Here is a 12,222-nt window from a genome sequence, read left to right as displayed (position 1 = left end):
GATGCACACCATTACATTACATTACATGCAATACACAATATGTCTCTAGATCTCAATAGCTGAAAGATCTATATACGTCAGTAGCACAACTACCACTAGTCCCTAGCCCTGAGCCTAGCCTAAATGTAGTATTATTATTATTATACAGGATTTATAGAGCGCCAACAGTTTGCGCAGTGCTTTACAATATATGGAAGACAATACAATTCAAGACTAGATGGTAAGGAGGGCCCTGCCCGTGAGGGCTTACAATCTATAAGGGAGGGGCAAGTGATATATGAGGAGGTAGCTGTGTGGGGATGGACTTTTTGAGAAAGTGATGGTTGAGTGGTTAGGTTGAGGTGGGATAGGCTTCCCTGAATGAGTCTTAAGGGATCTCCTAAAGGCAGTTCGAGTGGGAGATAGACAGACAGGTTGGGGGTAAAGAGTTCCAGAGGTTGGGAGAGACTCTAGAGAAGTCCTGGAGGCGAGCTTAGGAGTTGACGACTGAGGTGGAAAGCAGGAGGTCTTTGGAAGAGCGGAGGGGACGGTTAGGGTGATACCTTGAGACCAGGTTTGAGATATATCCGGGGGCAGAGTTGTGGATGGCTTATTAAGTTGTTGTTAATATTTTGAATTTTATCCTTTGGGCTATTGGAAGCCAGTGGAGGGATTGGCAGAGGGGGGTTTTATAGTTCTTCCCTTCTCCTACGGGCCAGTGGACTATAGTGGCACCCAACGGCAGCAATATTAGGTATTAGGCAATATTAGGTTTTGCCAAGTGCCTCTTCTGGGCGTCTCCTTAGCAAAGCAAAATCCTACGACCACCATTGACCACCTCCCACCATTGACCACCTCCCACCATTGACTGCAAATCAAATAACTGAACTGCATTTTCAGGTTTGCAGGAGTAGCAGTATTTTGGACAATAAGAGGTTCATTTTACAGGCTTTATATGTGTATTAAATATAAGAAATCAGCATCTGGAACATCCACCTCTAATCCCATATTCTCCTTTCAGTAAAGGTCCAGCAGGAGATCGATGACGTGTTGCAGTCACTGCGCCCACCTGGGATGAAAGACAGACCACAACTGCCGTACACCAATGCAGTGGTCCATGAAGTACAGAGAGTGCTAGATCTGGCGCCAACTGCACTCTTCCATGCTGTGACCAAAGACATCCAGTTCCGTGGGTACACCCTCCCGAAGGTTCGTGGCTGCAGTCAGGAGAAAAGGGGGGCAAGGGAAAGCAGGAAGATATTAAAGGCTGTAAAGAGAAGTCACACAGAGAGCAGCCAGTAATATACAAAATCGGATTTCATGTGGTGTGTTCATTCTGAGTTTGTCTCTCTCTTAATATTCATCTTAATGTAATACTGTGTAGAAAAAAAGGCAGCGAGAAACAATTCCCTATCTCTGTCCTGAGGCCTCACGTCATACGACATTCGCAGTAATATACAAAAAGCTTTGAATATTCAACTTGTTACATTGTTTGACATGATCTAATCAATGATCTTACCTACTGTATATGCTGAAATGTGTAAAAGTTACTCTGTCTCTTCTTTACTAGGGCACCATCATTACCCCGTTCCTGACGTCAGTGCTTTTTGACCCCACACAGTGGGAAACACCAGAACAATTCAACCCTGGGCACTTCCTGGATGAGGAGGGCCGTTTCCGAAATCGGGTGGCCTTCATGCCGTTCTCAGCTGGTGAGAAATTCACATTATTCTATCCATGCCAGGGGCTAAAAGACCGATTCCTTCAGCATAATAATTAAATGGAAAAACAATTCCTAAAATTCATAGGTAGAGAACAACCTCCCAGACCAAGTCTTCTGTTTCTCATCCAGAGATTGATGTAATGCTTCACTGGCAGCAAAAGAATTCCCCTGATGCCAGTAATGTGCTGCCCTGGGATCACTATTTCCCCTTTTGTTTGAATGCACAGTAGGATATTCCCGACTCCTCCCATACAGTCTTCTGTAACTCCTGAAGGTCCGGAGATAGCTCCATGACCTCAGCCCTTAGGTTATGCTAACATTCCAGCCTTGTTCCCCTCACCCTCCTCATGGTACCCCTCTCTGCCACTCTCTCTGCACTTCTATGACCCCTTAGCCTCTCCCCAGGACCCCTCTCTGCCCTTCTTCTAAGCCAGTCAGGAGACAAAGAGAGGAAATAAGCAGACACCTATTTTGGTGCCAGTCTGGTGGACTAACTTATATGTCCCATGCAGACCTCTGTCATATATGACACCCTTTTCCCTTGTCCCTGATGTCACTTCTTCTCAGATTGCTGTCAGAGGAAGTTTTGCACTACTCCCTTCGTTTCCAGCTCTGGCACATCACATAATCTAATGCAGAGAACCAATCAAAGTGCCGGCTCTCTGAAACTAAGTGACAGTAGGGACTTAGAGAATGGGTGAGCTGTTCTCATATCTGTGGGTCCTGGTCTGATAGGGGTGTGAATGGGGTGGCTCGGGGGACTTATATCACCGTGCCCCTGTCCCAGTCCATCCTTGCCCCATGACTGCGCCTGTACTCACAAGCTCCCTCCAGCTTATAGGAGGTATTTAAGTGTTATTTGGCCTTCCCTATGGATACCAATGGTGTTTATTATATGATTTGGGTGCACCAAATCTATTGATCACACTTTTGGACTATTACCAGTGATGAGCTGTGCAAGCTCTTGACTGTGGCGGGGCAAGCATGGACGGGCCTCTAGCGAGACAATGTTTTATTGTTATTGACCACACTGTCCTTCAATAATCTTCTTCTCTTTAAATGTGTTCACCTAAACACCACGTCCTTTCTGGATTCAGAAGAGCTTGATATTTTCCAATAATTGGCAATCTCCATATCTGCCAAATGTAAGAAATTATTACAGCCATGTAGCTGGTGTGCCTCATTCTGCCTCTTCCACAACTCTTCTGCATCTCTTCTGTAGGAAAACGTATTTGTGCCGGGGAGAATATGGCCCGAATGGAGCTCTTCATTCTCTTATCTGCTGTGCTCCAGAAATTCACCATCAAGCTGCCCCCGGGGGTCGAACGCCGGGACGCCAAATGGCTGAATGCTAATAAAGGTGAAATGATTGCATTTGCCGAGCTGTGCGCTGTACCTCGAGCAGTGCCCACCATGTAACCTGTCACAGCCAAATCTAAGGAGAGGAACTACCTGAAATATCTAAACCGGGGATGGTGGGGGTTTATCTGTAAAGTTCACCAATTATTAATGCAAATACACAGAGAAAGATTGAGCAGAGGTTCAGAGGGTGTATATAAAATAAAAAGTACAGTGTAAATGAATCTTTCTCAATAAAGGTTCCTCCGGTGGTCACTAGGGTTTCCATAAATAGTAATAAGTGGCAGATCGATCTCTTGCCTGGTGCCTACATAGTTCCAGCACTCGTGTCATATGGCAGAGCTAGTGACGGTGGAGCCTCTCCTCTTATCTCTCAGGTACGTAGTCACCGACACCAATGATCTTTTTAGCTGTCTGTAAAGCTCACCATACAGGTAACAATATGTCTGCACAATCTTTCTACAATCTCCTTTAGAGTCACCAAAACCTTAATATGAGAACCTAAACTACCCAATTAATCAGTTTTCAGTTAGGCCCGACCTGGGAAAACATAGTTGTTTGTAGATCTAAAGGAGAACGTACAGTGTGTGGCAAACTTAAAGGGCATTCTTTCTCTCTGACCGCCAGTGTAAAGACAGTTTGAACAAAAAATGCATGGAAGCGCACAACTGTAATATGGTCAAGTTTCTCACTTGCTAACTATATGGAAAATGGTGTGCAAAAACTCTTCAACAACCGGGAGAGGAGCCCCGTGTAACGTGTTTGGCAAAATTATACATAGAAGAGCGCAACAACCTAAGAAATTGTTTAGATGCTAAGCATCCTATAATGACTAGCTGTTTAAATAAATTAGTTGATATATAACTCACGGTTGTGATGTCATAGATGGACATGCACTCCCTGCAGTCCCGTGCAGTCAGCGAAGTGTTTCTGGATGGAAAAATCTGGACAGTCAAGATCTAAATAGTCTAAGATCTAAATAAACCCCAAGTCTCTCCAGGCTGCGTCCTCGGCTGGCCGGGCCGAGCCGCGGCTACTAGAGCAGGAGGGGGAGGACTGTCAGGCTGCTGTGATCGGCACTGGGCGGTGTGTAGCCGTATGGTGTGCGGCGTAAACGCTGGAGCGTGTTCGTCAGTGCTCGTGAGTCCGGGGTGATGTGTTCAAGTGAGATCAGTTGGCAATTGGCGGCCACGCATTTCGAGGGTGACCCTCTTTGTCAAGCCTTGAAGCGGTGTCAGCCGCGGGAGAATGAGTACTTTTGAAACTGACTGGGGGGAGGAGTCAGATCCGAAAGAATGCCGTGATAGGGTTAGACGTCGGGAAGTGAATCAACAGTCTCGAGGGCACTTCGGGGTTGATTGGTCAGAAACCTTTCTATCTCAGTTACCTGTGTACTCTTCTAGTTCTGCATTGACTATTATCACAGGTTATTGTTAATGAGTGTTAACAGTAGGACTAATACTAGAATGTGAAAGCTCTCTATTAGTCAGTATAGTACACATTCTAGTATTAGTCCTACTGTTAACACTCATTAACAATAACCTGTGATAATAGTGTGAGGGGGCCCTTCTCCACTGACCACACTCAGGCCACCACACTTCTCACAGGCCACCAGTATAAAAGGGCATTCTTTCCAATGACAAAGTGAACCCTTCTCTTTTGATCACAATTATAAAGGAAACGTATCTATTGTACACCAATAAAATAGAGCCCTTTACCATTGACCACCAATGTAAGGGAGCCCTTCACCATTGACCACCAATGTAAGGGAGCCCTTCACCATTGACCACCAATGTAAGTAATGTCCTTCTTTATTGATCAAAATATTTTTAAAACGTATTTGCTCATTTGTCAGGCTATAATAAGAAAAAAAACAGGGTTTTTGTTAAAACAGTTTATTACATCTAGAAAATTAAAAAAAAATATAAACACTCGTTTGCTGGGAAAATAAATAATATTATTGTTAAGACAGTTAAGATTAAAGTGACATTAAACCCTCAGATTTTTTAACATACACCAATACTGTAATGTGTGCCTTACTGTAATCCATGGTTGTTTCCCTTCTCTTTGCTGCTCTTCCTTTTAAATCCTCATCTCTTCTAATGGGGGGGGGGAGAACTTCCCTTTGCAGCTGAGTGCCTCTTCCTGTAGTGCTGGCTCAGGTTGTGAACCTTCACACAGACACCATGTATCCATTCCAGAGACAAGGCAGACTGCTGCCAAACAGAAGTTCTGCCCAGCATGAGAAGACATACAGATTTAAAAGGAAGAGCATCAAAGAGAAGGGAAACTACCAAGGATTACAGTAAGGCACACATTACAGTATTGGTTTATGTTAAAAAATCTGAGGGTTTAATGTCACTTTAAAAGGCTACAGATTTTTTTTGTTTGTTTGTTTTTTAAAAGGACAAGCAGGTGGATGGGCACGGTGAATGAAAAGGTGAAAGTAAAATGTTACACAATGTTAGCAGCAATATGAACTATTGTATCCCTGGCTGATAACATTAGATAAAGACTGGGCAGTCTGTGCAAAGGGCAGAACAAAGTCTTCTCTTTCCTCTATCGCCAAAGTATTGCTGTCAATATTTGTCTCTGTGTCTGGTTTCAAATTGAATTTTTTAATATGTGTCATTATAATAAATATTAAAGGAGGAGAAGGGACTGACCTCTAATGGAAGATATGATCACCTGGACTTACTAAGGTACTATAAGGAAGAATATACTCTTCTCCTGACCATCTCCTTACCTTTCTGATTACCCTCACCACCACACCCTACAACAGCGGCGCCCAAAATTTTTTGTCTGGAGATCTATTTTTTAAATGACGAGCTCAATGAGATCTACCAACGAAAAAACACCTGCACTCAGGGGAGGGGGCGTGGCAGTGCATTGAAGTCAATGGCACTGCAGCCACGCCCCCAGTGCAATCGCCCGTACCCGGAATGCAGGCACATCAGTGCCTGCGTTCCAGTCCAGTGCGATCTGCAAAAATGCAGCAGACCGGAACGCAGGCATTAATGTGTCTGCATTCGGGGTGCGGGCGATCACACTGAGGGTGGGGGGGGGGGGGCAGCGGTGCCATTGACTTCAATACACCGCCACGCCCCCTGAACACAGGGAGCCGGCCGGCTTGTGTTCCAATGCGTTCTAGAGGCCGACACTCTGGAACGCAGACTTTGTGGTGTGAACCGGCCCTCTCTTCTCTCTCTCCTTGCGCTCTCTCCTCTCTCTCTGCTGTCGCTTCTCTCACTTTCTCTGCTGTCTCTCTCCTGTCTGTCTTTTCTTACCTCCACTGCAACAGCTTCCCAAGTCTCCTTTCCTCTCTCCTTCCCGTCTGTGGCATCTGACACATTCAGCCGCACGAGCAACGCGGGAGGACAGGACACAGGTCAGTGAGCCGATCGTGATCTACCAGTTTTCGCTTTGCGATCTACTGGTAGATCGCAATCTACCTAATGGGCTCCCCTGCCCCACAACAAGGCCCTCCATGTGGAAGAATATACAATTCTCCTGACCATCTCCCTACCTTTCTAATTACAACCACCATCACACCCTACAACATGACTCTCCACGAGCTAGAATATACTCTGCTGTTGAACTTCTCTCGACATACCTGATTAAACCCATCAGTGGGATATCACACCTCCAACATGGCTTTCCATGAGAAAGAATATACCCTGCTCCTGACCTTCTCTCTACCTTTCTGAATGCACCCACCACCAGGATATCGCAATCTCCAACTTGACCCTCCATAACGTATAATTTTATTCCTTTTGTCTTTTGAAACTAATAATATTTTTTTTTTTTTGCATTTAAAAAAGCTGAACAATTGAAAAATGAAACCTTGAATTAATTTGTAACTAATTTTACATTGTTTTGTACCAGAAACGTTATGTATACGGAGCAATATGTACGTGCTGCATTAAAAAAATTACGAAAAATTTGAAAATTAAGCCTTTATGTGATTTGTAAATTACTTTGCAATGTTTTTTTTTAACCAGAAATGTAATTAATTAGTGTCTTTATTTGTGGAACACATTATAGAAATAAATTCATATTGTCTATCTACATCTAGTAATACTACATTTTTAACTAAGCCTGATGAAATTTTTTTTTTAAATATTATATATATTTGTCTATTGTTTGCATAGAAAATAAAATATTTTTTGCAAAACAGTATTGCCAAAAGAAAGCTTTTTTTTCCCCCCCCCCCCCCCCCCCCCCAAAAAAAAGTGTTTCTTAAAGTGATAACAGAACTATTATAATAAATACATATAAAAAGAACAAATAAACAGTCCAATAGACGAAGTGTAAAAATTGCTCTGGCCCATAGGGAGTATACATAGGTGAGGGCTGAAGTGGTCACATTGTACATATAGCCAAATCTTTTTGTTTTATTTGTGCTTGGAATTTAGATTGTAAGCCCTCAGGGGCAGGGTCCTCCTTACCATCGTGTCTTGAATTGTATTGTAACTGTAATGTCTTCCTTATATTGTGAAGCGCTGCACAAGCTGTTGGCGCTATATAAATGATAAATCCTGTATTATTATTATTATACAGGATTTATATAGCGCCAACAGTGTGCGCAGCGCTTCACAATATAAGGAAGACATTACAGTTACAATACAATTCAAGACACGATGGTAAGGAGGACCCTGCCCCTGAGGGCTTACAATCTAAGAGGGAGGGAGAAGTGATACATGAGGAGGGAGCTGTGTGGGGATGAATTGTTTGAGAACGTGATGGCTCAGTGGTTAGGTTGAGGTGGGATAGGCTTCCCCGAAGAGATGAGTCTTTAGGAAATGCCTTAAGGCAGTCAAGGTGGGGGATAGACGGACAGCTTGGGGTAAAGAGTTCCAGGGGATGGGGGAGACTGTATAATGATAATAAGGAATGGTTTTGACACTCTGCCAGTTTACTTTTTGCTGTCTGTGTTCCATTGGGTAGATTTACCTTCACTTCCTAATTGGGGATGCAACAGGAAATGAGAGGAAACTGCTACAAAATGAGGAAAATTACCTCTTTGACAGCACTCATTGATGCATGCATGTATATTGGAAAATTTCCGCGCACCTCCAGTTCTAGGGGCAACTGTAACATTTGTGATTTCCCATCACTTTCTGGCTCGGGGACAGTCGTCATCAAGCCAAGCAGAGATGGTGAATCTCTCCAGGAGGACACAGTGCTAAAAACCTGATAGGGTTTCTTAGCCTTCCCTTTAGGGTTGCCACCTTTTCTTCAGCAAAACCCGAACACGACGCAATTTTTTTGGGGGGGAGAATGAGTCACGGCCTATTCATATGTAAATAGAGCCAGCTATTAATATGTAAATATCACAGTGGAGACTATTTTCATTGGAGGGGGAGCCAGTAGCCCCTATCTTAATTTTGGTTGCTCCTGTCTACCTGACATCTTGTGTCCGGGTTTCAGCTGCCATGAAACCCGGACACAGCATTCAAAACCCGGACTGTCCGGGTGAATCCCGGACAGGTGGCGACCCTACTTCCTTACTGTATCCAAAACTACAAAAAATAAATGTTTTCCATATGCAAACACTTTGGAACCCCATTTTAGGAGGAAGCACCCCTTCACAACTTGGGGATCAATTGCCATACATTTTAATTGAGCAAATGTGCCCATGTTCAACAGGCTCAACAGCAAATCAGTTAGTTCGTCCCTAATAGAGTACTTGTGATGAGGTAAGACAAGTGGTCTTGGGCTCCTACCAGCTGATGAGAGGCTAAAACCGACACTTTACACTGTATATTAATATGCTTATTGAAGGTAGAGGACTAGGTTGGCTTCATCTGCTGCCATTTTGTAAGAAAAGCCAATAATATCTGACATTTCCCATATAAGAGTTGGCTTGGACAACAACATTGGATCATGTTGGTCGGAGGTGACTATTGCACAAGTAGTTGGAATATTTCCATGCAAGCTGGAGCAATTATCTATTGTGAAGGATGAAAGTCCTGCCCATGCTCTGCTGGCATTCCCAGATGGGAATCTCAATGAGTTCAGACTTTAAAGTGACTACTCTCTCCAAGAATTTTGTCCATCTTTGGTCTCCCCTAGTACTAGTTAGGACGGAGCATGTCCACACTTTGCTCACTTGTCCCCGCAGCTATGAAGGCAGCTTGACATCTGGAAGTTCTAGATGGACAATTAGATAAGGTGGATCCCGTTACACAATATGCGACCAGCTACAGGAATGTGCACACCGTGTTTACAAGTACCGAGGGCTTAATCATTAGCAGAATCGGTGGGTAGGATTTAAAAAAAAACTATTCACAAGAAAGAACTCAACTGAGGGCAGTCAGGACCGTTCACACCAAGCCAACGGTAACGGAGATACAGAGGAGGACTGACCGTTTGGGGATTCCAGGGGCCCCTAAACAGCAGGTAATGATAATGGGATTCTCTATTGGGAGGCAATCTTGCTGTATCTACTCCTCCTCCTTTATATAAGCCAGTCCATTGAGTTTATATTACTTGGTTTATGACTCTTAAATATGTGTATACCTCGAGTCATGTGCATGTCTTCCATACAATCTCTTCAAGGGGATTTGTAGTCTTTGTAATGCTTTATACATACATGTGAAAGAGATTAACTGTACATAATCTTATCATGGTATGAAAATGTCCTGTCATCCTTATTTATCTGTACAATGTATAATTATACATGGACATAGAAGGTAGACATGTTTACTCAGTTCATGAACAGGCTCTGCTGGATGCTTAGTAGGCTGCACAGTGATTGTGCCTTGCTGCTCCTATCATCTCTTTGTAGGTCAGGGGAGGACTGAACTGGAAGCAGGAGGGCATTTGCCCCCCTCCAGCCAATACAAATACAGTATATCATGTTGGACTGGTGGCCCAGAGGTGGCCCCATTCACACATCAGTCAAGAGAGTGATACATGCTGGGTAGTGATGAGCCGAACTTGCTTGGGTTCGGTTCGCTTGGACACTCTCCGAACCCAGCCAGAAATCCAGTTTCCGTGAGCGTCCATCAAAACCTTTGGCCTGGGGAGGAGGAGGGGCCAAACACAACCAGCTAGCCCTTTCATGGTGGGGGCAGATTTCTGAGGTCTACTTAAAGTCTACTCTACTACCATGGTGCGGCATGGATAAGCGGTCATGGTGAAAGTTGGGTTTTTCTGAGGGACATGGCTTTTTGTGACACAACATTTCACATCTATCGGGTTCCTTTGAAGCTCTCGCCATTTGGTCACATGACATCTCAGACCCGCACAATAAGTCAATGCTCGGAGACTATCCCTCTGCCAGACACCTGTCCTAATGGGGAGCAGATAGCTATATAACAGCCACCATGTGTCAATGGCTGTGGTACCCACTTATTTTCACACACAAAAAAAGTGCCCTGACGGTCCATTTCCCGAAGATATAGGGCCCTTTCCCTGACCCACCAGGGTGCTGCTCCTGGCAGAGGACTCATGTCCACCTAAGCCGAAGTCAGGCGGACCCATTCCACTGGGTCAGCTGAAGCCCACCAGACTAATTCCATTTATAAAATAGCAAGAGAGGAAATAGAAAGTCAACAGACAGGAAGCGCTGAGCCAACGGAACCTCCATGCTCCCGGCAGTTTCAGAGAGCATGGAGGTAAATAAAGCAAATCTAAAGCCAAAACTAAAAAAGGAAAGTTGTGGCTATACAAACAATTGCCTCTCATATCCCATCCTAGCTCCCGGAGCTCTCCTTTAATCACACATGAAGTCTAATCTTTGTCACTGTGAGAGAAGCGATAAGAGCCGCACAGCCGGCTTCCGGATCGATGAATTGATAAGATACAACGAGATTCTCTGTAGCTGATATTATAAAATAAGTTCAAGATATTCCGTTACGGTTAGCTGATATTTTGAGGAAAAGGATCCATTATCTCCTAGAAAAACAGTGCAATACTAATAACAGCCGGGAATTATTCATGTGCAAAATAAGACCCCCAAATCACCAAGTAGCAATGAATCTTTGGAATAATTGGAATTCCCCCTCATAAATCCTAACTCCAGCCGGGTGTTTTTATTTTTTGTTTTGCTGTCCTCGATGCCGGGTTTTACTTCTCACTTTGACCAATTTCATGTGAAAAATTGTTCTCAGAAAGTTCATTTGATTTTGATTCGATCTTATACTTATTGGGGTCAAAACAATCACCAATTTCAACTGTAGTGAAAAAAAACTAAAAGTTGAAGTTGTGGGATGGAATGTGTTTTTTGTTCGAGAAACTCCATTCCCAAAATCAAATGTTAAAACAAACACAATTTTGAAAGACATCCGTCAAGTCTCTGATGGCATATGTTCTGATGGGATTGTTCACACAAGAGATTGTCAGCAAGTGAGGGGAAATCTCTCCAAGAGGGGCACGGGCAGCAAGAGTACAGAAAGGAGCTGATTATCGCCATTGTGCAACATGGGAAGAGCCAAAAGGTTAATGTAATTCTGCATTATGGCCACTTGATGGAGCTGAGGAGCATAGGGAATAAGTATTTATATATTATGACCACTAGATGGAGCTGAAGAGCATAGGGAATAAGTATTTATATATTATGACCACTAGATGGAGCTGAAGAGCATAGGGAATAAGTATTTATATATTATGACCACTAGATGGAGCTGAAGAGCATAGGGGAATAAGTATTTCTATATTATGACCACTAGATGGAGCTGAAGAGCATAGGAAATAAGTATTTCTATATTATGACCACTAGATGGAGCTGAAGAGCCTAGGGGATAAGTATTTCTATATTATGACCACTAGATGGAGCTGAAGAGCATAGGGAATAAGTATTTATATATTATGACCACTAGATGGAGCTGAAGAGCATAGGGGATAAGTATTTATATATTATGACCACTAGATGGAGCTGAAGAGCATAGGGGATAAGTATTTACATATTATGACCACTAGATGGAGCTGAAGACCATTAGAAATAAGTATTTATTTCCTTAAAATGTTCGCTTTGCCTCTATTTACACAGAACGAATGTTCACAGAAATTTGACCGGGCCAATGGCTCTGCAAATTGTTCATAAAAAGACCCCTATGAATTTTAATGGAGTCACAGTCATGTCTAAGTTAGAAGAGGTGAACATGGCCAGGAGGAATATTGACTCATAAACGGTATCTGTCTGTCTCGGCAGGAAG

The 12,222-nt window shown here is 43.4% G+C and overlaps 1 protein-coding gene across 1 annotated transcript in view; it reads left to right on the top strand.

The window, feature by feature from the left end:
- LOC108791986 (cytochrome P450 2C29-like) overlaps positions 1-3,143 on the top strand; it is a 16,592-nt gene extending 13,449 nt beyond the window's left edge. The window contains exons 7-9 of the mRNA XM_018562650.1: positions 1,001-1,188; positions 1,550-1,691; positions 2,925-3,143. Coding sequence (XP_018418152.1) covers positions 1,001-1,188; positions 1,550-1,691; positions 2,925-3,121 — 527 coding nt within the window. The 3' untranslated portion in view covers positions 3,122-3,143. The remainder of the gene's footprint in view (positions 1-1,000; positions 1,189-1,549; positions 1,692-2,924) is intronic.
- The last annotated feature ends 9,079 nt before the right edge of the window (positions 3,144-12,222 follow it).

Source organism: Nanorana parkeri, unplaced genomic scaffold, assembly GCF_000935625.1.
Source record: "Nanorana parkeri isolate BGI_ZX_2015 unplaced genomic scaffold, ASM93562v1 scaffold588, whole genome shotgun sequence".
In the NCBI taxonomy this organism is placed as follows: domain Eukaryota; kingdom Metazoa; phylum Chordata; class Amphibia; order Anura; family Dicroglossidae; genus Nanorana; species Nanorana parkeri.
The sequence above is the reverse complement of the archived record's forward strand: the minus strand, read 5'-3'. Positions and strand labels throughout refer to the sequence as shown.